The 25,745-nt window shown below is 35.3% G+C and overlaps 1 protein-coding gene across 1 annotated transcript in view; it reads left to right on the top strand.

Annotated features, from left to right (window-relative positions):
- The window catches only part of LOC119836683, a 50,156-nt gene that overhangs the window by 20,049 nt on the left and 4,362 nt on the right, over window positions 1–25,745 (top strand). Inside the window, exons 26-60 of the mRNA XM_038362084.1 lie at window positions 121–306; window positions 789–958; window positions 1,545–1,759; window positions 1,995–2,157; window positions 2,676–2,901; window positions 3,427–3,531; window positions 3,684–3,795; window positions 4,325–4,471; window positions 5,637–5,755; window positions 6,149–6,346; window positions 6,741–6,920; window positions 7,738–7,836; window positions 8,880–9,032; window positions 9,483–9,689; window positions 9,988–10,146; window positions 10,456–10,691; window positions 11,091–11,202; window positions 12,093–12,263; window positions 12,722–12,864; window positions 13,582–13,687; window positions 14,425–14,555; window positions 15,001–15,202; window positions 15,827–16,047; window positions 16,372–16,507; window positions 17,137–17,514; window positions 18,108–18,353; window positions 19,111–19,347; window positions 19,710–20,042; window positions 20,516–20,681; window positions 21,089–22,019; window positions 22,407–22,602; window positions 23,128–23,261; window positions 23,553–23,794; window positions 24,655–24,857; window positions 25,360–25,516. Of these exons, the coding sequence (XP_038218012.1) occupies window positions 121–306; window positions 789–958; window positions 1,545–1,759; window positions 1,995–2,157; window positions 2,676–2,901; window positions 3,427–3,531; window positions 3,684–3,795; window positions 4,325–4,471; window positions 5,637–5,755; window positions 6,149–6,346; window positions 6,741–6,920; window positions 7,738–7,836; window positions 8,880–9,032; window positions 9,483–9,689; window positions 9,988–10,146; window positions 10,456–10,691; window positions 11,091–11,202; window positions 12,093–12,263; window positions 12,722–12,864; window positions 13,582–13,687; window positions 14,425–14,555; window positions 15,001–15,202; window positions 15,827–16,047; window positions 16,372–16,507; window positions 17,137–17,514; window positions 18,108–18,353; window positions 19,111–19,347; window positions 19,710–20,042; window positions 20,516–20,681; window positions 21,089–22,019; window positions 22,407–22,602; window positions 23,128–23,261; window positions 23,553–23,794; window positions 24,655–24,857; window positions 25,360–25,516 (7,120 nt within the window). The remainder of the gene's footprint in view (window positions 1–120; window positions 307–788; window positions 959–1,544; window positions 1,760–1,994; window positions 2,158–2,675; window positions 2,902–3,426; window positions 3,532–3,683; window positions 3,796–4,324; window positions 4,472–5,636; window positions 5,756–6,148; window positions 6,347–6,740; window positions 6,921–7,737; window positions 7,837–8,879; window positions 9,033–9,482; window positions 9,690–9,987; window positions 10,147–10,455; window positions 10,692–11,090; window positions 11,203–12,092; window positions 12,264–12,721; window positions 12,865–13,581; window positions 13,688–14,424; window positions 14,556–15,000; window positions 15,203–15,826; window positions 16,048–16,371; window positions 16,508–17,136; window positions 17,515–18,107; window positions 18,354–19,110; window positions 19,348–19,709; window positions 20,043–20,515; window positions 20,682–21,088; window positions 22,020–22,406; window positions 22,603–23,127; window positions 23,262–23,552; window positions 23,795–24,654; window positions 24,858–25,359; window positions 25,517–25,745) is intronic.

The raw sequence follows: 25,745 nt of genomic DNA, 5'->3' as shown, positions 1-25,745 counted from the left end.
GTATTATCATTATTTGCCTCGGCCTGCACTGACAAAGGATACTATTTCTTAGTAATTTTTTTTTCTAATATCAACCTTATACGTTTTGCAATAGAGTCCTAATTCCACATTTTGCACTAGGTAAACGCAAATGGCGTTTGGTTCACTGGTGTAGATTTCAACATAGACGCCGTGTATCAAGATCAATCCAAGACAAATATGGCGTCCCATCGACTAAAAGTACTCATTAATAGCAGCCATTTCAAGGACATTGCTGTTGATGCGAGATTCACGCAGGATAATCGACAGATCACGTTCATAGCTGAGGTAATTGAGCCAAGACCTCGAGTATGAATGTAGTTTAATGGTATCTATATGCCACTCTAAAGTCGATCTAAAGTACTTGGAAATTAGATTTATTTTGATTTAATACTTGCATTTGAACTAGTGAACTAATTTGAGAATACGATTGGTCTTAAGGTTCAAAACTGAAAAGTGACGTATTATAGTTGAAAATGAATCTCGGTTCTATTTCCATTTTGACAATTATTTGGCCTATCAAATGAAAAAAAATCAAAATTTCATACTACAAATCATTTATTCTTTATGGTAATCATCATTCAGGTCATCCAAATTAAATATTAATGTGTTCCAACCAGTTCATTTCATTATTTGTATACCATGTAACATCTTATATGTACATGAATCGAAATAACCGATAGCTCCTAGTCTTGTGAATGCAATTGAATTTCCCGATGGAAAAATTCCTAGAAATACATGTATACATTTTCCCAATATCACTTTTCCAGGGTGAATATAACGCTGACACCTACAAAACGTTGATACGTTATCTCCTACTGTCTGAGCAAAATTTCACCACGTACGGTGAAATAGACATCAGTGGGAAGGTGTACAGTATCAATCTAAACGCTGACTTAAACAATAATACTGACGTCAATATGGATGTGCATTTTGATCAGTGAGTAATTGAGAGTTATTATGGAGTTGCTGCTGTTTTTAGGTGGTATTAAAAAAGTAGGATAGACTATTTACGATTATTGCGCTTCGCTGGTATGTAGATTAAAATCATATTCATAACAACATGAGGTGTTATGTTTAGTAACATAGAAAAACTCGTCCTATAATATGCCGCAATAAACATTTTTTAAAATCACCTCTAGAAACATATAACACTGTGACATAACGGTTGAAATAACATTCAATTCCACATAGAAGTTTATACGTAATACAAATATTAATATTAAACACACAGATTTGAAAATAAAAGCTCTAAAGAAGAGAAGTTTTGGCTTGTCTTAAAATTAAAAAATGTCGCAAAATTGTCATTAATTCAAGAAAGAGACAATTTGACTAACTTTAATATAAGAAAATTGTTAATTCACTTTCTGTTGCCCTATCTTTTAACGTAAGGTAATCTGTATGCATACTAATAGGAATGTACAGATTTAACCCGTGCTAAGAAAAAACTAAAAAAGGTATTACCGAAAAAAAACTTCATATCTTAAAGGCGTATCATAAAAAAAAAATCTCCTATCGCTCCCCAGATTACGCGACCTCCATATATCCTATCTGCGCATATCCACACCGACGGAAAAACGTCTGAGTGCCACTTTCAACTGGGATGCGAACAGGGACCCCTCGCAGAAAATAAGCATAGACGCGAAATTGGACCATAGGGGCAAGTGGCATCACGCCGGACATGCTACTTTGCATTACCCAGGGCAAGTGGTCAATGGAGAATTTGAGTTTTTGTTAAGAGGTAATATATTAGCGTAATAGAGAACTGTTTTAAGCATTGAAAAAGCTTTAAATTCATAAAAGATTCCGTCATTGTTAAATATATAAAGGGTTAAAATTATCCTTCGATATATTTTTTTTATTAAAATGGTGTCAAAATTATACATGAGTGTATTTTTATCATGTATTTAAACAATTAATTTCGGGGGTTCGAGAGTTTTTAAGTTAGTAATAAATAAACAATGTATTATCACCAGATTGGTACTGCGAGTGGTTAGTGCGCGCCGGCTGGGCGAGCCCCACGTCCATAGTGTGGCGCGTCAAGGCGTACTCGGAGGCGCACGAGCACACGGTATACGCACTCCTGTCCAGCTTGCATACACCTTTTCCGGGATGGAAGGATACTAGCTTCAACGTTATGTAAGTACTTTTCACTTGATACCCCGCTACGGTACTTTTCAGTGAGTACAGTTCAAAATGAAATAAATTATACGTATAGTAGGTATAATTAATATAACTTTATTTGTATACGCGTTAAAGTGTAGTTGGGGGCTCACAAACACACTTAAAGCGATGTTACGCCTTTTGGAAAGACGCAAGTTTTAATGTTATGAAGGTATTATTCTCTGTTTATCTCACTGTTCATGCTTTTTTTAGTGTTTACCTATTTGACACATAAAATATTTTAATACATATATAATTTGTACGTTTAATTGGTGAACATGATACGTAGTTTAGTACTTTACCAGGTATAAGCTGGCCTAATTCGTGCCCCACAACTCGCACAATTTATCCCCTGAAGGCTCAATGCGATTAAAAAAATAAACAAATTTTTGAAAAGAAATATGATAACTTGTGCATTCTAACGGAACTACCAAACTACCCTTACCTTTTTAAACATTTATTACAATTTCCTTTTTACTTAACCTTTAACCCAGGTGGCGCTACCAAGACAACTTGCAAGCAATCAACGGCAGCATGAATTGGCAAGAAGACTATCTAGCGTTCAGTCTCCTCGCAGACTACCTGTTCACAAGCACTAAGTTCTACGGCGAGATCAATGCACTAGTTAACTCCACAATACCGTCCCTGCCCAAAGCGGCTGCCATAGCTAGACATACAGTGGTTTGGAAAAAGACTGCGGACACCTTGTTGAGTTTCCAGGTATTTGTTAAGTCAGATGAATCTTAATATCGCGTTTTTCTTTTTTTATACTTTTTATTGTTTTTTTTTTATATCAACATATAGTTTAAGACAAAGTCGCTTTCCGCTGTCTGTGTGTTTTTATGCTTAGATCTTTGAAAACTTCCCAACAGATTCTGATTCAAGAAAAAGTTAATATATACACATGGAAAATAAGAGGGAGGAAAGGGATTTTACTCCGAATTTAACGCGTGCTAAGCCGCGGGCAAAAGCAAGTTTTTTATAAGTAAATTTAGATACTAATAAGGATTATATTACTATAAATTATATCAGAGACTATAGACTACATTTTATAATAATATAGGGAATACTCTTTGATAGAGAAGATCGGGGGCGCATATCTTGTGTTCTTAATATTAATCAATTTTTCCTTGTCCGTGTATTGATCGTGCACAAAATAAATCTTCAAAGAAGTCCATACGTTATTTTTATAGTGAAATGATTTTCTTGAAAGTGTTATTCTTAAAATTATAATTTATATTTCAGTATAACGAAGATGGTATGTTAATGATAAACTCGTCGTGGGCGTTTGCGAAAGGAGAAATGGCTAATAATGTTACAGGAAAAGTGACTATCGTAACTCCATTCAAAGTGAGTCTATTTACATATTTCCACAACAATTAATTCCAATTTTTATTCAAAACATTACTGAGAATTTTATTGTTTTTAATTTAACATGAATTAACATTTTTGTCTTTTAATTTTTTTAGACTATTTTTATGGAAACGTTTGTTTGATTTTAGGGTTATAAAAAGGGGCATTTGAATACAGAATTTATTCTCGGCCACAAGCGGGATATTAAAGGTGTAACGTTATTGAATTTGGAGGGAAAAGTCGTTAATATAATTGTTAACGGTAAGTTTGCATAACTCAATATCATCTAAATTACAAAATACATTGCCTCATATCATAGATGTTGTTATATTTCCTATTGTTTCATTAATACCACCATAATGTGATGAATTCAAAAAAATTGTAACAAAAAGGAATTTCTCTAATTTTTTGACGTGACAACGTCTTAAATTAGGTTGCGGCTCGGAGTCACTCATAAAAAAGTGTAACGCCCGGTAACGTTACGATGAGTCACCGAACTATGATCGGTCCGCCGCGCGCGCAGCACTAGAGAATTAGGCGCATTGAATCGGCGCGTGCTTGTGTCTGTCTCTGTCTTTTTAGTAAACAAAATGTATTTTCTATAGTTAAAATTTGTGCAATTCTTATTTTCATTCAATTCCTTGTTCCTATTGTGCAATTTAATAATATTCATATAGACGTTGTCACGTAAAATCTTCGCCCGTAAAACTTTACAGGCAACCATTTTTTTCTCTTATTCTAATTTGAATTCAAACAAAAAAAAAACTTTTTTTATGTCTTTTTTATCCAGGTCACATGCGTAGAATAACCAACTGTATGCTAGTTGTAAACGTCACAAGTCCAATACCTCAGTTCGCGCATACAACTGCGAGGTTCGGTTTCATAGAGGCCGATAGACATCTAGTGGCTATGGTTGTTACTACTAATTCTACTACTGGTAAGTGTGCAAAATATTATATAATAATAATTGTCTTATTTAAGCTTAATTTCCACGTTTTTTGAAGTAGATTTCCGCTATTTTATACACCGTCAGTAAATATTTGATCAAAGATGAATGAATGTCTTTGTTACGACCAATAGTTAAGGATCTGGAATAATAATAATATAAACCCGCAGGGCACCTTGTGGTGAGGTGACGGGGTGTAGCGCCCCCGCGGTCCTTAGTTCTCCCGGGGGAGGTCCCTGTCCTCACCTCCGGACTGTCTCGGTGGCAGTTTGGAGTTAACGATGACGAGGTTCAGGATCCCCCACCTCTGGCTTGCCTTAATTGGCCGTCCAAAGTGGTGATGCAAGAGCTATATGCTCGGGGGTCGAAGTGTCTAATGGCGGAATAGCGGGGAAACCCAATCCGGACCTGCGGGCCCGCGATGGTGAAACCGGTGCCGCACTTCTCTACACCCCTAGCCAGTCAGCTGGTGTTGCCCCCTTGTAGCCATCTTAAGTACCTTTTTGGGAGCCCATCGACCGAACTGGCAAGACACCGTCTGCCACTATTTTTCTATGTTGAAAAGGCAGACGCCCATAGTTCCCCATAGACCCAACCCACCAATCTATCGAACACCCCCTTTCCATAGCCCAGTTTTGTTCCATTCCATTTTTTGCAATAGTCCTACATCGGCCGCGGATTGTCCAGGGCTGTATCTCTATAGTGCAGTCATGGGCAGGCTGCGGCTGGTGTCCCACAACACAATAAATTCTCTAAAGGGCCTCTGCGTGTTGGATCTGTGTCCCCACGTAAGCCTTCCAAAAGACCGGGTGTTTTCCTTCTGGAGGCACCCGAGTATTATGGAGAGATACACATAATAATAATAATAAACACATTTATTGTCAACATCACATAAGGAAATCAAAAACATATGAACACCACTAGATAGAGAACTAGAACTAGAAATAAAAACACTATATATATATATAACTATTATTTGTTAGAATTATATATATAAATAAATAAAATAATTAATCAATACATGTTATATGAGTATAAAATTATGTATAGAATATATTAGAATAGATTTTGCAATCATTTTATTTTGTATCTTTGTTTAAAATAAAAGTTTTTAGTAAACCTTATAATATGTATACAAATTGTTTGATTTTCTTAGGTATCGAAGTTTTACTACAGTTAGTATCACTTCAAGACTTCAACATCCTGGGACATGTGGCATTACCTATTCAGTACTTAAATAGAGCTCTGATCACGGCTAAAAGGGCAAAGGAAGAGGTAAATGCATTTAAAATATTTATGTATACCTAATATTACTTAAGCTCCTTTTATCTGTATTGAAAAAATATCTTCTTTTTCATTTTCTTCTATCTGAATTGGAATGAAACTGAAAGAGACAAAGCTATATAGTATACCTTTTTAAGATAAAAGATACCCAATTCTTCTATTTGATTATCTTATTTACTTTATAGCAACAAATAAATAGGTCTGTTGCTCCCAAAAATATTGTTTTTCTTACCTATTTTTGAGAAATTTTGAACGAATAGAAAATGTCGAGGCGGGAATTGAACCCGCGTCTTATTGCCAAATCAAGGCAATCGAAATTTCTCATTTATAAAGCATTTGAATGATATGAAACTAGAAATTAAATAAAATTTATTTTTATTAAAGGTGAACTTTAGAGTGGGTTGGGACTCAATGGACTTTGGCTTCACTGGCATTTGGCAATGGCATTCGCTCATAGATTTCGTGTATGTATACAAATTATACACACCGTTGGATGGATTCGAAGAAAATGGCTTGGTTCTCAAAAATGTCTACAAAAACGGGCTTGATACCGAACTATCTGTGCAACTGTCGAAACACAAGGTTTGTTGTTATCAACTGTATTTTGTTTACGTATAATTTTCGAGATTATATTACTACTTCCATTAACTTGTTATTAAAACTTCATTTATTTAAACGAAATATGAACATCTAAATAAATTATTTTACTAGATTTGTCTTAGAACTGCATTAATTAATTATTTTCTATATTCTATTCTTATGATATTTCTCTCTTTCTTTCATAGGAAAACTAGTGCTAAAGTAGGTAATGAAAATGTAACATGTCGTCAAATATTTATAATATAACGTAAATGTTTATAGATTTAAAAACCTACATGAAATAATAAACTAAAACACTTCATTTATCATTTCAACTAAGTACTCATAAACATAGATAAAATAAGCATTTATTTACATAAAATATTTTAAATTTCAGTTCGGTGTTGCCATCCTGCTAGTAGACAATGGTAAAGGTTTAGTAGAAGTGATACGTGATATAATGCAAAACAAGCCACGTAACCTGGATATGTTTGTCGAAAATTTCGACACCGAAGCCTCAGTCACATTGGACACTTTATACTACCCCACTATTAAGTTCCATGCGCATCTTATGAAGGTAGGTGGAGAAAAATATTAACATGAATGATTAAAAAAACAATACTACTACTGTTTTTTTTAAACTTTATCGCTCTCTCTTTCTCTCAGATAGATCAAATCTCTCCCAGATAATATGACATATGTAATAATATCTTGTTATAAAAAATAAAAACATAAAAATACCAAAGACCTAATAACATAAGAACTGTAAACTGTAATTGTAGGAAGATAAGAGTTATTTTGCTCTCTAATAAAATGCTTGTAATGTGAAATGAACTAAACATTGTGGATTATTCGGATCGTCAAACATATGTAATGTTTCATGACTTTTAATAGAAAATGATGTACTTTGTGGGCTTATACTTGGTGAATAGTATGTAAGCGTTGCGGGATTTCCTGGGCTGGAACCTCGTTTTGTATATTATTACTAGCTGTGCTCCATGATTTTACCCACGTAGTACATAATGTTTAATAGTCTAAAGTTTTCTTATTATATGGACTATCTTACAGTGAAAAAAATTCTCAAATCCGACCAGTAGTTCCAGAGATTAGCGCGTTTAAAAAAACTCTTCATTTATATAATATTAGCGGCTCGCCGCGACTTCGTCCGTGGTATATATATAGCCTATAGCCTTCCTCTATAAATGGGCTATCTAACACTGAAATAATTTTTCAAATCGGACCAGTAGTTCCTGAGATTAGTGCGTTCGAACAAATAAACAAAAACAAACTCTTCAGATTTATAATATCATTATAGAATATAGATAAAAGGAAAAATGTGTTTGTACAAGTAATTAATATACATGATATACAACGATTTAACAATCTTCTTGCAGTTCGTTGGTCCAGACGAAGAAGACATCATAGAAGCAAATGCGACTTTACACCTACCGGATAAGAAACCAATTGTATTGAAGGACGTTTTCATAATGGAGGTACATATATTGTTTGTATCAGTTCAGATAGTTAAATTCATATCTTAATCTCAGTATTTTGTCATAATGGTGTACTAAAAACATGTTATTACGTCCTTTAATTTAGTAGATGAAGCCCATAATTTTGCGAATTAAAATCTCTCGATTTAAATAGGGTAAATATTAAAATTATTAAATATCAACTTCAAATTTGGGGTACGGTTCTCGCGCTTTAGCGCACCCACAGTCAAACTTGTAATTGTATTAAACGTTGCTTTGCATTAATAATCTACGAAATCGTACTTATAAGGGGCAAAAGTTAAGTTTCCTATTAAGTAAACATGTAGGGACAACTTATTTTTTGCATTAACAAAGTGTATCTCACCAATTTTAGAGGGGATTGTCAGATTATTTCATCATCATCATCATCATCATCATCAGCCCATATATGTTCCCACTGCTGGGACACAGGCCTCCTATGAGGGTTCAGGCCATAATCTACCACGCTGGCCAAGTGCGGGTTGGCAGATGTCACATTCGTCGAACTTTTAATTCTTGGACATGCCGGTTTCCTCATGATGTTTTCCTTCACCGTTAAGCAGTGGTGATGTTATCAACATGCGCAGATAAATTGAAAAATCAATTTATTTCCTGCACGCTCGCCCGGTCTCGAACCCCGACTTACTGATTTTGAAGTCCGAGGTTCTCACCACTGAGCCACCACTGCGCTGAACTGCTTGAACTAGCTGTTTGCCCCCGGTTTCACCCATAGTACATATATAGCCTATGTCACTCAGTGTAATTTTCTCATAAGCAGCTTTCTAATGGTGAAAGAATTTTTCAAATCGGTCAAGCTGTTCACGCGTAATAGCGTGACCAAGGGAAACAGGGATTTATTTTATATATAAAATTCCCGTCACAATTTTAGTAACCAAACTCCTCCGAAACGGCTGGACCCATTTCTATGAAATTTTGTGTGCATATTGGGTATGTCTAATAAGAGTAAGGCAGAACAACGGTTGCCGCGTCAGTTAGTTTTATATATATTTTATTTTATATTTCAGCAATATACTGTGATGCGCAATACATTGGATCTTGTGACGCCCTTCGAAATGGTAACGCAGCTGAAGTCCGTCTACACGGTGGATATTGTTTTTGGGGAGAAGTTCAACGTCACGTGTGTCGCGCTGTTGTATAATGGAACTTATTGGCATGATGTAAGGTTCATTTTTCTTTGTTTCATTTTATGCTTTTTGCTTTTTTTAGGGAAAGATTAAGAATTTGGTAAAGTGGAGGAAAGACTATAAATTATAAGGTTAAATCTTATATGAGGTATAAGTACATAAGGTAAGGTAAGATAAATGAAACTATTGAAAAGAATTAATACATAATTAAGTAAAATTATATATGCTTCTAATGGTTTACCTTTATATAACCTAACCACTAATACAGCTTAGCCCAATAATGTATTTAAATTAAGGTGCTAGTTTCTATGCCAATACAGATTTATTAGAGCAATAAATGATCGACTTTGTATGTATAATATTTTAGTTGCAGTTTTTAAACATATAGGAAAAACTACACAAGTGTTTTAGTATTGCGTATCTTGTAGAGTCTAATGATACTTTAATATGGCAACTACATCTAAACAAACATCCCCTCCACAGATATCGTACAAGATGTTCTACGAGTACGAAACGGGTGAGGACGACGCGTACAAATCGTACGTATCCTCAGTAGGCATAGCAACTCCATTGGCAGTGTTGCCAGCTCTCGAGGCTCGCGTTTCCGCCCGACTGGAGGGCAATTTATGGAAGATGTCCGCCGGTATTGCCATGCCGTCCTTCACCGTGCAGGCGAATGCGAGATTAGAGGTATAAACACACTAAGAGCACACATATGTATATTTTTTATTTTTTCATATATTTTTTGTCCTTTTTTCATTCTTTTTATTTCCCTCTCTTGTGTTGTGTATCTTCTTTCGTGAAATAAATTCTTTTTTATTGTATACTGTGCTACATACAGACACATACAACTATAAACACTAACCATACACACAGATACATGCACATAGATTCATAAAATCATTTGTTTTTCTATTCGTTCTATAGTTACCCGTAACAGATTAAAAAAAAAAAACAAAATAATGCAACAAATCATATCTTTATCCAGTTGGACGATCCGTTCGTAGAAACGTCTGGAAGCCTCAATTTAACGTCGTTGTATTTGGAAGACTACTTCATCAAGATGGAGTTCAAAAAGGATTTCTCCGATGTGGAGAACATTTTAGGTGGAGGTATTCAAGTGCTGCAAGGTGAACACAATAACTATGTGAGTAATAAACTATAAGTTTTACCTTTTCTGATTTTAGTCATTCTGGATTTATACACAGGATCAGCTGAGTTTTGCATCTTTGTTAAATATGCATACTTTAGTAACAATTTGAATTGTATTAAACTTTATTTGAAGAATCACGTTTAATACACACTTATAGTATGGTAAATATTATAAACTTGTTTATAGTATCTTAAAGACCCATTTTTTAGAATTCCACAGGTTTACGAGACGTTGGATATTTATTGTTCAAAAGCAAAGACTGGTTGTATTATATATTAATCATAAACTTAACAAAATCCCCAGATATTCGCAGACGCAGTCTGGCGGCCGCCACCAACCCGCAGCATCCGTTTCAAAGCTCGCGGAGCTCTCTCTCCCGTTCTCTCTCCAGCTGAAGTCATTCTCTTCTTCAGTGATGAAGATAAACAGAGATCTCTTACTATAGACCTGAACAGTGAGGAGAAGTATTACTCGTTAAAGGCAGACCAATGGCCGACTTCCTTGAACATCGCTGTTAGCAGCCCGCATAAAGGATTTAGGTGAGGTTTATATATATCTATTGCGATTTCTTTTTTTTTTTTTTATTGTGAAGTATCTTTATAACTGAAAACTTACATTAACTTGAGTTATTTAATTCAAATAAGATTTATATATAGGTTAGTAAAATGAAATAGTATATTTTAAGTGGCTTAGGTATTTTGTTTTGTGATAAACAGCCTATATAAATTTCTCATAAACAGAAAGGATATATTAATCTGCAATTCTTTATATTTTGGTCAGAAGATTTTTTTACGATCATTCAACATAATAGAAGTTATGATAAAAAGAAAAAAAAAATTGATTTCTATTAATACTTCTAGTATAGACCTCTATTGATATTAAATATTATTATCATAAATCTTTTTGGAAATTTATAGTTTCTTTTTTTTTTCTTGTAGGGCAATGAAAATATTGAGCGAATTCGATGGAGACGACATACGGGGTTCTTTCGTGACTGACACCACTGAATATGGTATCACCGGAAAAATACTTAATAGAGAACCGCTAGAGGTAAGTTATTTACACCATTATGTATGGGCAGAAGTTTCTGTCAGGAACTGGGTTTTTTTACAAATATGTGAATCCATATTCATATATTTCTTCGTGTGGTTGATTTATAATATCATAGCTTAAAGTATAAAATCAAGGTCAAGAGAATTATCACTCTTATTTGCAATCAACTTTATATGAAAGCTTCTGTTTTTTATGATTGGAATTCGATAATCGATGACTCACACTTTACCCTAGCTATTATTGTATATTTGTCCTTTACCCGTCGGTTGCCTGGAGAAAAGGCCGGCAATTGAATGCAAAATCTTTTGTATTAAATTTTATTACTTAATACAATAATTGAAAATAAGTCGTTTTCTTTTCTATTATTGTATCTCCTAACGAAATAAAATCCACCTTAGTGTCATATAAATTTCACAAAAATTCAAAGCATCTGTATAAAATTTTAAAAGCAACCACTTTATCGTTGACTGTGTGTAGTCGAGCACGCTTCGGCACGAATTGGGCCAGCTCGCACCGGGGAAGTACCACACCCCCACAGAAGACCGGCATGAAATAGCATTCTGCTGTGTTTCGTCCGGTGAGTGGGGGAGCCGGAGGCCCATATCCTTTTCTTTACCCTTCCCAGTCCTTTCCTTTATTTCTCTCGCCAATCTTTTCTTAATCCCTCCCTTCCCAATTTAAAGTCGGCAATCCCTTTGTAGAGGCGTAAGGTCTGTAATGGACCTTATGTCTCTCCAAATGTTCATGGGCGGTGGTAGCGCTTACCATCAGGCGTCCCACCAGTTCCATTGCCGACTGTGACGTTAAAAAACAACGTCTTTTTAATTTTTCCCTTAACTTCAACTCCATCATGTATTAGTGTCCAAATATTAATTATTGTTTTTCAGATATCCTTAACATTGGTACCAAAAGGCCAGGGGCAAGCTATAACAATACGTATGAAGTACGAGGCCACTTCTACGTTATACAGCTTCTCAGCCCATATAGTGGGACCGATAAAGTCTACTGTGCATGCTAAAATTGAAACTGAGAGCAATTTTACTGATATATACTTTAAGGTGAGTGAATAATGTATATTTTTAAACAACGTAAGGTGAGTGAATAATGTATTTTTTTAACGGCTTCACAAAGAGGAGGAGGTTCTAAATACAGGGGTGAGGGGGTAATTTGAGATATCCTTTTTTTTTATTTGAGCCCTGATGTCAACCAAAAAATGTGGCCCGTGTGGCTTCATTAGGATTTGATTTGGTAACAGACCGATGTCTGTACATTATATGTGTTGAAGAAAGAATGAATCTGTGGGGGGAGGGACTATTGAATCATCTGCTTGTGTTCAACACTTGATTTTTTTACCTTAATCACGGATTAAGACAAGTATATAAGATTATAACTGTAGCTATTAATTCGCTTAAACTTACAAATAAAGGAAATTTGAGACGACAGTCATTAAATAAAAATACACAAAATATAATCTGACTATATATTTATTTTCTCAATAATTTCCAAATATTCTCAGGTGGACATGCCCCAAGTGAAAAGTCGTGAGATTTACTTCAAAACGCGCGTGGACTCTTACCCTGGACTGCGTCATGTTGTGAGCGTGCAAGCCGCCACTCCACTGGAGAGACTCAAGTTTGTCAAGGGAGATACTGATTTTGTGTGAGTTATATATAGTAGTAGTATACTGTAGTAGTAATTTCTTAATGTTTGGGTTGAGCACGTTTCGGCACGAATTCGGCCAGCTCGCACCGGGGAAGTACCACACCCCCACAGAAAACCGGCGTGAAATAGTAGCATTGTGCTGAGTTTTGTAGGTGAGTGGGGGAACCGGAGGCCCGTTCCCTTTTTCCCACCCTTTCCAGTCCTACTCTGCGAATGTTCACGGGAAATGGTAATCACTTACCATCAGACGAACCACCAGCCAAGTAGCCCGCTATGACATAAAACATAGTAGAAGTAGTATCAATGTGGTACTTTCTGTGCCCCACGCAACTAAAAAAAACGGCCGAAAAAGTTGATCCTCTAATAATAGTATAGATAATAAGAAACGAGGTTATTATATTATATTACTAGCTGTGTCCCGCGGTTTCACCCGCATATGTCCGTATCCCGTAGGAATATTGGAAAAAAAGTTGTTTATATGTGATTCCAGTTATCCAGCTGTCTACGTACCAAATTTCATTGCAATCGGTGCAGTAGTTTTTGCGTAAAAGAGCAACAAACACACACACATCCCTACAAACTTTCGCATTTATAATATTAGTTGGAAATTAGGCTTAATGAGTTCGTAATATAATATAGTTTATTATCTTTCAATTTGGGACTAGAGTACGAATTGGCACGCATCATTATTTAATTTTCTATTATGTTTTACAGTTTCGGCCCTGAAAGTGGCTATTTACTTGGGAAATATGAACTCCCGGATATGAAAGGTGACGGTGACTTGAAGTGGAGTTTCTTGCTTGAAGACTTATATATAAAGGTATGTCTAAATCTATTTTTTTTTTTTTTTTTTTTTTTTTTTTTTTTTTTTTTTTTTTTTTATGTCATTGCGGGCAACTGAGCTGGTGGTTCGCCTGATGGTAAGCGATCACCACCGCCCATGAACATTCGCAAAGGCTGGGCCTCTGCGAATGCGCTGCCCGCTTTTTTGGGATAAGGGAAAAGGAATGGATTAACGACTGGAAAGAAGGAATGGACTGGGACGGGTGAGGAAAAGGAAACGGGCCTCCGGCTCCCCCACTCACCGTACGAAACACAGTGGCATGCCACTATTTCACGCCGGTTTTCTGTGGGGGTGTGGTACTTCCCCGGTGCGAGCTGGCCCAATTCGTGCCGAAGCATGCTCGACTCCCACATAAATAAATATATATATATCTAGTATTTTAAATATTATAACTCAAGAACGGCTGAACTAATTTTAATAATTTTTAGTTTATTGCATCTGTTTTTCTTTTACAAAAATTAACATATTCTCGGTCGATTTGCAATATTCAAATATTGCAATTGACCGTCATTTATCAATAATTAATAGCAAGAAGGCAAATATATTAGATTATAAAGTGAAGTCCCGTGTCCTCTGTCCTGCGGCGGATTAAAACATAGCGCACGTATATACGTGGGCTTTGTATGTGCTTTGTATGAAGAAAAAATAAATCAGTAATTTTTGAGTAACCGTTGAACTGACTGATAAAAACACTTTTTCTTTCCTGCTTCAAGGCCGTGGGTCACCAATTGGTCAAAGAGCTACAAAGGAGTGTCGACTTGGACATATATTATGGTAACAACACTGAAGAAGGACTAATGAAAACCAATGCTGGCTTCAGTATGGATCTTGATAAAGTTTGGCAGTAAGTTATTATATCTAATTTAAAACTCAAAAGAAACAAATAGACAAAATAATATTTGATAATGATTTTCGTTCACTTTTTTTAGATTATGTATACGCAAATATCTTTAAAATATAATAAATATATTTGCCGTATACTTTGATCGATAAATTGTTACAGTTTCCATTTGATAATTTCGTAAATACAATAAAAGTAATACAAAACAATAAAAGAGACAACAATCCAATACTTAGAAACAAAATACACAGTTTCGTTTTAGAAGCTACCTTATCCTGACTTTTTAAGTACATACATAAATATTTTTTTTTAGATATATTGACTATTTTTTAAATTGATTTATGCTATCTAGTACCTAAAACCACCGCTGAATAATCGAACTTTATAATAAAATTATTCAGATCGTAGAAACTTGAAGATTTTTAACAAATAAACATAAATTTCTCAGGATAGGAGCGAACGCGTCGTTCGGTATGATGATGGATAAGCGTATAAAGCTCATAGTGAATGCTATTCTGCCGAAACCGAATATAGATGTACACACGCTGTACATTGACGGCGATACTGGGAAACCAAATGATCCTGGCTATAAATTGGACGCAATGTATACTACTGATGCTACTAAAGTCAAAGCTGGTGTGCAGGGAAAGGTAATGTATTTCTTTTTATATGGTTAACCAATTAATTGAGTCATGAAATAAAATACATCACAAGGTTCTTGGTTAGTTATTGTTTAAGTGTACGAAATCATTTTTATTATTTTTGTCGCTGGTTCTGTTATCTGTGTCACTATGCTCCCCTTTTGTTCCCTTTTCTTTTGGCCGGCTCCAAGAGTAGTGTTGTGCTCGGAAAATAAACTATTTCTAAAGTGAAAATCACTTGTTTAATCACCACAAACCAACAAACTCCCTTCAGTTATCTATTTATAATCATAGGTAACTAAGGGGTTTTTGCATATGAAAATAATTAAATTTTTAGTTTTATAGCATTGAAATGCTTTATAAATGAGAAGTTTTGAGGGAATAGAAAAAAATCATCACGAGCTGGGATTCGAACCCGCGTCTGTTTCAGCACTCTCCTGGTCACTCTCTGGTCCTCTCGGCCAGTAGCACCCGTGATCTCGCCTCAGCAATCGAATTTTTCTTCTCTTTTGGTTCTATGTGTCTCAGACCTCATCTATTGAGATGATTTCAAACCATCCCAACTTAACATCCACAGCCTTAGTATCGGAGATAATACATTGCATATAATTAATTTAATATCCATTTAAACAGATACTTAATCTCGAAGAGAGTTTCGACGCGAATGCAACATTAGTCTGGACTGCGAACTCGATTTACAAGGTCGTGGACAACATAGTCTCCTACAAGTGGGATGTGAACGGATCTAAATACATTGATTATGCGTTAAACACACCGATATATGAAGATAAACCAACTTTGACACTCAAGGGATCGTATCAAAAGGATATGCTGCATAGTTTTCATGTTATTAAGTAAGTATTTGGATGATTCTTCTAGAATTTTCCTTGGAATTTTTGTTAACTTTCCTTAACAAATCTTTTCATACTCGAGCGAAGCTGTTATGGTATTTATTGTAATATAACTATGGATGAGATTTGAATGAATTATAATGATTATACAACTTTAATTACCATAAGACCATAATATTCATTACATGATTTCTCTTGGGTATCTTACAGTTAAGCGTTATTATCACAAAATAACCGTGTCACTAAGATGTCTCTTTTTTATGTTTCTTACTGTGATTTTTTTTTTTTTTTATCGTTATCGTCTTTAACATATATCTATATCCACAGAGGTCGTATGCATCGTCCAGGTAACAGCCAAGTGGGCGAAGTGGACGTTCGTTACGGCGGTTTGATTCACACGGACGGACATTTCAATGTATCCACGCCTTTCCATACGTTGCCTTGGTTGAAATCTATCTTTAATGTGAGTGTATTTTTTAATCGTGCTATGTTACACTTCATTTCTTTCTTTATGTCTAGTTTCGGTATGCACAGTCGATCGTCTAGTTATTTATCATCTGATCTAATATAATATAATAATAATACGGGCACGTTTTCCGTATCTACGACAACCGCCTATTTTGCGTGAAAGAAAAGGAGGGGGTAGCCAGTCAACGCTGGAACCATCCCAGCTCCTCCATGATACTAAGCAGCTTGTGTGGGCTGCCGAAGACCTCAGGGAGGGACCTGAGACAACTCAAGTGCCTTGCCTTGTACTCCGCAGCTGATCTAATATGTATATATATATATATATATATATATATCATGATCTGATCTATCAGATTACCAAATTTTCACCAAAAACCTTGTATATTTTTTGTATCTATCCTCTGATACATACTCTGTAGTTGCAAATATCAAGCTACTTCACATACTTTTTATAACCATAATATTATCGGATAATGCATATTTTGTTTAATTATGTGTTTAATCTAGTTTAGATACATAGCTATGTAGCCAGAAAAAACTTTTCGCTGAAAAATATTGTTTATAAATACATATAAAAAAATTATGTAAACTTTTGAAATATCTAATAAACAAACCATTCAATAGATCAACAACCAAGAAGAGTTATCCGATAACAAAGTAGACCTATTCTGGCCGAACAAAACAGCGTCCGTGAACACAACGCACACGTACAAAAAGCAAGACACGGGCTTCACTCAAGCGGGCACAATATCACTTTCCATTCCATTGAACACTCAGCACTTGGTCAATACTGAATACTTCTACGTACAAGAGAACAAATGGAGCAATGGAAATGGAACAATCGACTTCGATTCGGAGAGATTTTTGAAGGCGTCGTTTAACCAGATACTGAGTAAGAGTGAGAGGAATTTGGATTTGGCGACTACGGATATCGAAGTGGAGAATGAGCACACACCTGTGGGGGTCAAATATATTCATGAATATGACGATACGGGGAACACTGTAAGTTTTACCCTCATATTACTTTATTTGTGCTATACCATTCTGCAAATATAATAAAATGTAAAAACGATGAAAGAATCCTACTAATCCTACTATATAATATTACTTATTACTTTACTTCTATTATTACATTATCCTGTCCTACTAATATTATAAATGCGAAAGTTTGAAAGGATGTGTGTGTGTTTGTTGCTTTTTCACGCAAAAACTTCTGAACCGATTGCAATGAAATTTGGTACGTAGACACGCTGGACAACTGGAATAACATATAGGCAACTTTTTATCCTGATATTTCTACGGGATACGGACTCACGCGGGTAAAACCGCGGGGCGCAGCTAGTTATTAATATTCTCCGAAACTTTCCAAGTCAACTTAAAGAGTTAATGTAAAATTCGGATAAACTTTGAAAAAATACTTCAAAGAATCTTTGTAATTACAATTCTGTTTTAACAACATGAATTCCTATATGAAGCGATATAAGTAAGTTTTGATTAATTTTATATTATGAACGAGAACCATATGTCACTTTGACTCAATTGATGCATGTGAAATAAAGAAACGGAACACAACAAAAAATGCCTCTAAATTACAGGACGTAAAACAAGCGACAGTGTTCCACCTGCACAACACCACAAAATTCAACGTGACCGGCAAGCTCGACATCCAAACGTACGACATCGGCAAACGGATGAAGTTCACAGCGCTGCACGGGAACAGAACCTGGGACTTCGAGAACAAGTACGAGGCCGTGGACCGGGAGCTCAGGCAAGGGAGCAGAGTGGCCTGGGCGGAGGATGTCTGGCTGCAGTATCACGTGCATGTCACTAACTTGAGTGTGGTGAGGCTTTTTGAAAATCCTTTATTTTTTGCAATGAAGCTGGTGGGTCGCCTGATGGTAATCGCTACCACCGCCCACGAACATTTGAAGAGGCGTTAGGTCGACTTAAAATTGGAAAGAGGAATAAAGGAAAGGACCGGGAAGGGTAAGAAAAAGGATAAGGGCCTCCGATTCCCCCATACACCGTACGAAACTCACAGTAGCAGGCTACTACTTCACTCCGGTTTTCTGAGGGCTTGTGATACTACCCCGTTGCGAGCTGGCCCAATTCGTGCCGAATCATGCGAAGACACAGGCGTCTTAATGAAAATATAACTTAATCTATACTAATATCATAAATCTGAAGAGTTGTTTGTTGTCACTAATCTCAGGAACTTACTGGTCCGATTTGTATAACTCTTTCAGTGTTAGATAGCCCGTTTATTGAGGAAGGCTATATAGGCTATATATGTACCACGGGCGAAGCCGGGACGGAACGCTAGATTATTATAATAACTTTCTCGAAATGAAAGAAAACTAACGACTAGATAATTTAAAAATCACGTAATCAAAGATCGAGTCTATCGATCTTTAAACAGGGAAATGAAAGTACTTGAAAAAATCATTTATCACATATTAAGGCATATTATTATCCTAGTATGTCAAAGCTTACATTATTCGACTGATATGATCATAATTCAAGTTTTCCATACCGTTAGATACGTATACTTCTAATGAGCAGTATATTCTATTGCGGTTGTTTATTTTTTCTTCATAGGAAGACACAGAATCCCAAAAAATAGTCATGGACGTAGAATACCCATTGCGTAACTTCCAAGTTTCCGCCATATATCGCTTACAAGACGCGCTATTGGAGGGAAAAGCGGATCTACTGTGGAATGTTCGTGCGGAAAACAAGACTGCGGAAATCAGCGGCCATTGGGAGAGTCCGCCCACGGCTGAGGGCAACCTGCATAATGTGCACTTGGCTTTATCTCACCCGTCCTTCAGAAAGGTTTGTTGTATTGTAAATTAACTATTTAGATATTGCGGTTAAGAGGTTACATAGCAGTCAATGTATGTCGAAAATATATAGCAGAAAATGGCTAAGATATTCGAATAATTCAATGAGGACAACTTGGTCAAATTTCCGTTTAAACTGTTTAGATACTTTTTACTTTTGAACTCTAACATAAAATGTTTATTCTACGTTTTGTAAATATTTATATCGAAAATGGATCATGAAGACGTCATTTACAAAATTATGAATCCTACCATTGGAAATATTACTTTTTACTTATTCTACCTAAAAAAAAAACTACATAAATGATTTAAAGAATAATGCAACTCAATCTCAATATTAAAATTTATTTTCAGGATGTCACACTAAAAGGCCAATACCTGAGTTCTCCAGAAGTAATGTCCAACATATCATTAGAACTGCAATACTCAGAATATGAGAACGAATACCTCAAACTCAACTCAATATTAACAGATAACTCAAATGGACCAATCAGAGATTACAAATTCGCCCTCAAATGTACCCATCCTTCTACCAACTTGGACTTAGATATGAAATCTGATATAAATATACACAGTAGATGGTATCATCTGAGTAACTACTATAGGTTCCAGAAATCTTTGTTCTACGAAAAACTAAGGAGCAATAAACTGCTTGTTGATTTGAATACTAGCGCTGTTAATTGGGAGGTATGGAGTGTTTTATTTTTTTTATTTGGTAGAGATTTGTAAACTTTTGAAAATCATCAGAAATAAAATCATGATGATAAACAGTAAGAAATATACAGATATGGCCATATTCTGAATAAAGCCCATCTCTTAGTAACGCATTGTATTGAAATAAAAAAGCCAAACTAATTTAGACTATTTATTTTTTATTTTTATTAACTTACATTTAAAATAGTTGTATTTAATAGTTATAAAATAAAAATATAAAATAGTTCTATTTATAAGTAAGTTTTCTAAGTCTTATCATTATGAAACGATCCTTATCCCTGATCAAATTCAGATCAAGCCAATATTTGGTGCCCAAATTATTGGTGTTCATAAAATTAATGAATAGCCACAATCCAATGTGATTTCTACTCTAATAACATCACAATTTACATCACGTTTTGTTCTATTACTTTTCCTGTCCATTTTCAAGTAATCTCACTTTTCAGCGAGTGAACGAGACGTACTTCTACAAAGTGAACGGCACGTGGTCCCTCGCGTACCCGCAGTACGGTGTGCGCGGGTTGGTGGCCAGGCCCAACGCCAACGATACCGTTGTGGCCACTCTATCCATGCTGGATAAGTCGCTGATTGCACATTATAATAGCACGGATGGTGAGTTTAAAAGGAGAAATCGTTTAGAGCGTGCGTTAACGGACAGATAACATCCAGATAATGACGCTAAATTAGTCCGAAGCAAAAATCTGCCTCTGCGTATATAGAGCAAAGTTTTCTAATCAGTGTGATATTTTTTAACTCTTATTTTACAATAATTTGTTTTTTTTTTTTTCAGAATTCCTTTAATGGAAATCTGAAAATTACACTAATTAATTACCTACATATCTAATTACGCTCTCCATATTTGGTACTCAGAACTTCCAGAAACATCTTGTATATTAATATAACATGAATTTAAATAGAATTTATTATATCCTCTATTTATACCATTATTCCCTATGGAGTTATAACACTTTAGAATACTAACTTAAGCAAATTAATAATTTTCTTATTTTACATTACAGACATATCGTTCCATTTAATCGGAGAAATTATCGACACTCGCTCCGCCCAACTTAACGCGTGGCGAAACTACGATGACGTCACGACTGTCGATCTAGCCTCATACATACGTTTGAACCATTCGCGTCTTCTAACCAGTGCTGTAGTATGGCGTCCAGAAATATTCAGCGAGATCAAATCACAAGCTGTGTACTCTCTAAAGCTCCTGTACGCCCAAGTTAACGAAACCTTGGTGATAATCAAAGAAGCGCCTATGGAAGCCCATCTCGCCTTAAGAAACATCTGGAGTGACGCAAAACCCAGGGTACGAGACTTCTTAGACGATCTGAACGACTTGCACGTTATAAAAGACGATTTGGACGACTTCGAGAGGTTCCTGAACCAGTCGTACGATAACAATGACTTCTACGTCAAAGATATAGTGGAGTTCACGTATTACGTCCTAGATGAAATGGCAATACGCAATCATTTGGAGCACTTGCCCGGTTTCGTGAACGACATGTGGGGAATGATGGGCAACACTAGTAAATCAATAAAGGACAGCCTCACATACGTCATTGAATCAATTAAAAAGGCATACGCGAACTTCTTAGACACAGTAAACAAGATCCTAGAAGCCGATTTGATGGAATTAGTGTCAGATAGATTGGAAGCCATGATTTTGCAATACGATAACTTTATAAGGGACTTACACATGCGTTTCCTGGAGTATTGGGAAGATACTTGGGTGAATGCGACGACGAGGCTGTCGAAATATTGGCATGAGCTGCTGAAATCTATAGAGCCGCTGTTCTTCAAAATGTTGCACTATACCGAGGCATTCGTGGTGGCCATTTGGAGGGAAGTGATGGACTTCTTCCATGAGAGAACCCATGAGTTGACAGACACACCGTACTTTAACTATGTATCGACGTTTGGCCATGAAATGGATAAGTAAGTATTTGTGCAAGTTTCATATTGATGCTTAAGTTGAAGTTAATAATAAGTTGAAGTTAAAAGAAGTTAATAATGATAATGTGAAGATGACATTTTAATTTATCTTACATTCATTCAATTTTTTGATATGCTAAATGCCTAAAAATTTTTATGGCAACCTTGAAAAAAATGCAGGTGTTTAATTGCGATAATAAATAAGACAAATTATCAAAAAGCATTGAGAGAGAGAGTTAGAGTTTTTCGAACTTTGTACAAAGTGTGATATTGAAATGATTTCAATATAAAATAATAATAGTAACAATAATGCTACTAAATTAATAACGTTCTAAATTTATTGGAAGCTTCAAAACACTGTTTAAATATATTCTCATCTATATGTTATAGAATCTACAGAGACCTCATGAACAACGACATAATAACAAACATAAAGAAATACTCCAAGAAACTATGGAACGTGATATGGTCCAAGCTAGAGAAGTACATACCATTTACGGAGGAGTTCAAACAATTGTACAATGAATTCAAGAACGCGTGGGAGAACTTCTTGAAAACACCACAGGTCGTTTACGTTAGGGAAAAGGTATGTCCCTTCCTAGTATCTTAATATATAAAATTCTCGTGTCACAGTTTTCGTTGCCATACTCCTCCGAAACGGCTTGACCGATTTTGATAAAATTTTTTATGCTTGTGCGGTATCTATGAGAATCGGCCAAGATCTATTTTTCATACCCCTAAATGATAAGAGTAAGGCAGAACAGCGTTTGCTAGGTGCAGCTAGTTTTTATATACGCAGGTTGTATGTTTGGTACTCTTCCACGAAAAAATAGCTGGATTTGGCTTGGCCCTAGAGATAGATTATAGTTTATGGCATACGTGTCACGTAAGTCGTTTGGAAATAATTTACCGTATTAATTAGATTAAAGGATTTAGTTTATTAGAGAAGGAATTTCAAGCAAGTTATAATGCATAATAAAATTAAAAAAGTAGCTCTTCTAATTCTATAAGTGTCCTACAGTAAAGATGTCCTTTTTGTGCCTAATTTAAATTGAACTGCAAAAATAAATAAAAGTCGAATCTTATTTATTGTTATTATTTACATCTTCAGTGCAATGAAGCATACGTACGACTAAAATGGTGGTATGACTACTTTTTAATTGGCGACGCCCTGGACGCCGCGTGGGAGATATTGTACAACAAATTGACCGACTTCGCAAAAACTGCGCTGCAATATGAAGAATTGTAAGTGATTTGGCTACTATTACTTCAAATTTATGTAAAATTTCTGATATGAAGGATTTTCTTTGACACATTGAAACTATTGATTTTATGAAATTTAGTTAAAAATTGTCTTAGACTTATTTCCTTTTTTCTTATTCCATAGGATATATTCCATATCGTTTGAAACAAATAAAACTGAATCCATATCTTCTTCAAGCATCATTTATTCCAGACATCGAACTCCAAAAACTACTTCCATATATTAAAAAAACAATTAACAAATATAACTTTACCTTCAATAATTAATTCCAGACATCGCACACCAAAAACTAACTTCATATTCGATCCGCATAAGGGAAAAATACTCCTGGAGCAAAAGCTCCCAATGTCCTGGCACGCGTTCAACCAAACGCCGGATTTCACTGAAGTGGCTGAGTATAAAGCTGTGAGAGACTTTATGGATGAATGGCTGACCAGCAATAAGAGCATCTGGGCGTACTACTACGAGATACGACCGTATCTTGACTATAATAATATCGTACCTCCGTTCGCTGGTAAGTTCTTTCAAAAATCAAATTCAAATTGAAATTTTAGATTTTTTAATGTGAAAATTAGATAAATTATTCAGATTAGCACCTTTCCTTACTCCATATCTTAAAATATGTATCATATTTAGAATTTGGTAGAAAGAAATAAGCGATTATCGACAAATAATAAAAAAATAGCACTCAACTTGTGAAACGCTTAAAATAAATAATATAATAGCCTGTTCTCTAATGTCTCATTCTTATTACAATGCCTTCAATTTAATAAGTATGATGTGTCCTTCTCCCGTCAACTCCTTTTATAAACGTGAAAATTTGAAAGACCGTATGGAAGTTTGTTCCTGTTACACGAAAAACCACTGATCAGTTTTTTATGATACTTTGCAATGATAAAGCTTATGTGCACAGAGCACATGAGCTATAAAAATACTTTTTTTTTGCTGGAGTGACACCGCACGACACAGCTAGTCATTAGCCATATAGCGGAATTACTTTTACATTTATATATTGATAAATCTCTGAAAGAAGCAACTATATCTTATATGTAAAATTCCCGTGTCACAATTTTAGTTACCAAACTCCTCCGAAGCAGCTGGACCGATTCTTATGAAATTTGTGTGCGTATTGGGTAGATATGAGAATCAGCCAACATCTATTTTTCTTACCCCTAAATGATAAGATTAAGGCAGAACAACGTTTTCCGGGTCAGCTAGTAAAATAATAAAAGGCCTCTTCATTTAAGATGATAGGTTTCTGTCTTAATCTATATTCCTCTTTTTGATTTTTTGATAAATCTTACTTATCTGCGTTCCGCTTTTATCTGTACTTTTAAATAATTCATAAATCTTTTTAAATTATAATAATTACAGGTATGGCAATGATGACCGGCCAAGGTACGCTTGTGACGTTCGACAAAGAAGTATTCACAATAACTGAACCCGGGACCTTCCTGCTCACAAAGGACTATAGACTAAACAACTTCACTGTACTCATGGAAAGCAATGACCAAGGACAGTACGATCTCGTTATATTGACGAAACAGTCGCTGATATATATCGACTTATATAAGGAGGTGAGTTTTTCAAGCGAGGCCGGAAATGCTGCTACTGGATATTTATAACTTGAAAGTTTTAAGCCAAGTTGAAAAATTTATTTTAAAAAATCTTATGTGTAAAGATTGATAAGAAATTTGAACCGTATCAACAAAGTAAAGATAATTTAAACTGTATTACGGGATATCCTAGGGATTATATTGGATATGATTGAACATATAACTTTTACTTTAATATTGTTATAATAATATCTTCTGCTATGTGGCCATCTAGCGGTTATCATTGCACGTAATACAATCTTAACATTTTACGAGATGACCTATACTGTATTTTGCATCGTTTTTCTTTAAAGTACTTGACAATCAAAAAATTAGTACAATTAGAAATACCATTCTCATATAGAGATCCCCTAGCTCACATTTTCAAGTTTCTCCTATAAATCTGGTATACATAGTTTTTTTTATATCGCCTATCATATTTTTAGAGTAATATCCATTAATTTTCAATAATTCTGTCCCTCAGCAAGTATCTCTGGGTAGATCGAACCCACTCAGCCTGCCAGCGGCTGTGGAGAACTTCATAGTGGACAGGCAAGATGATACAATTTCCGTGGAGACCAGGGTGGGCCTGGACGTGCACTGTAACTTGCTGTTCAGGACTTGTAAACTGCAAGTGGATGGTGAGTTGTTCTTGTATATAGATCAGTTTTCGTTCTGCTTAGAATTGACAATTGATTTGATACTTTTCTTATTTGATGTTTGATGATGAACTTTGACCATCCCACATTTATTACAGAATATCTCGAGCCAATTTCTAATCTTATTTCTATATGATATTTATTACAGAGATTCACAATATAATCAAACGAAAAAATCTATTTATATAATATAAATAGATTTTTTCGTGCA

Source organism: Zerene cesonia, chromosome 25 (assembly GCF_012273895.1).
Source record: "Zerene cesonia ecotype Mississippi chromosome 25, Zerene_cesonia_1.1, whole genome shotgun sequence".
NCBI lineage: Eukaryota > Metazoa > Arthropoda > Insecta > Lepidoptera > Pieridae > Zerene > Zerene cesonia.
This window is presented reverse-complemented; position numbering and strand designations above follow the sequence as displayed.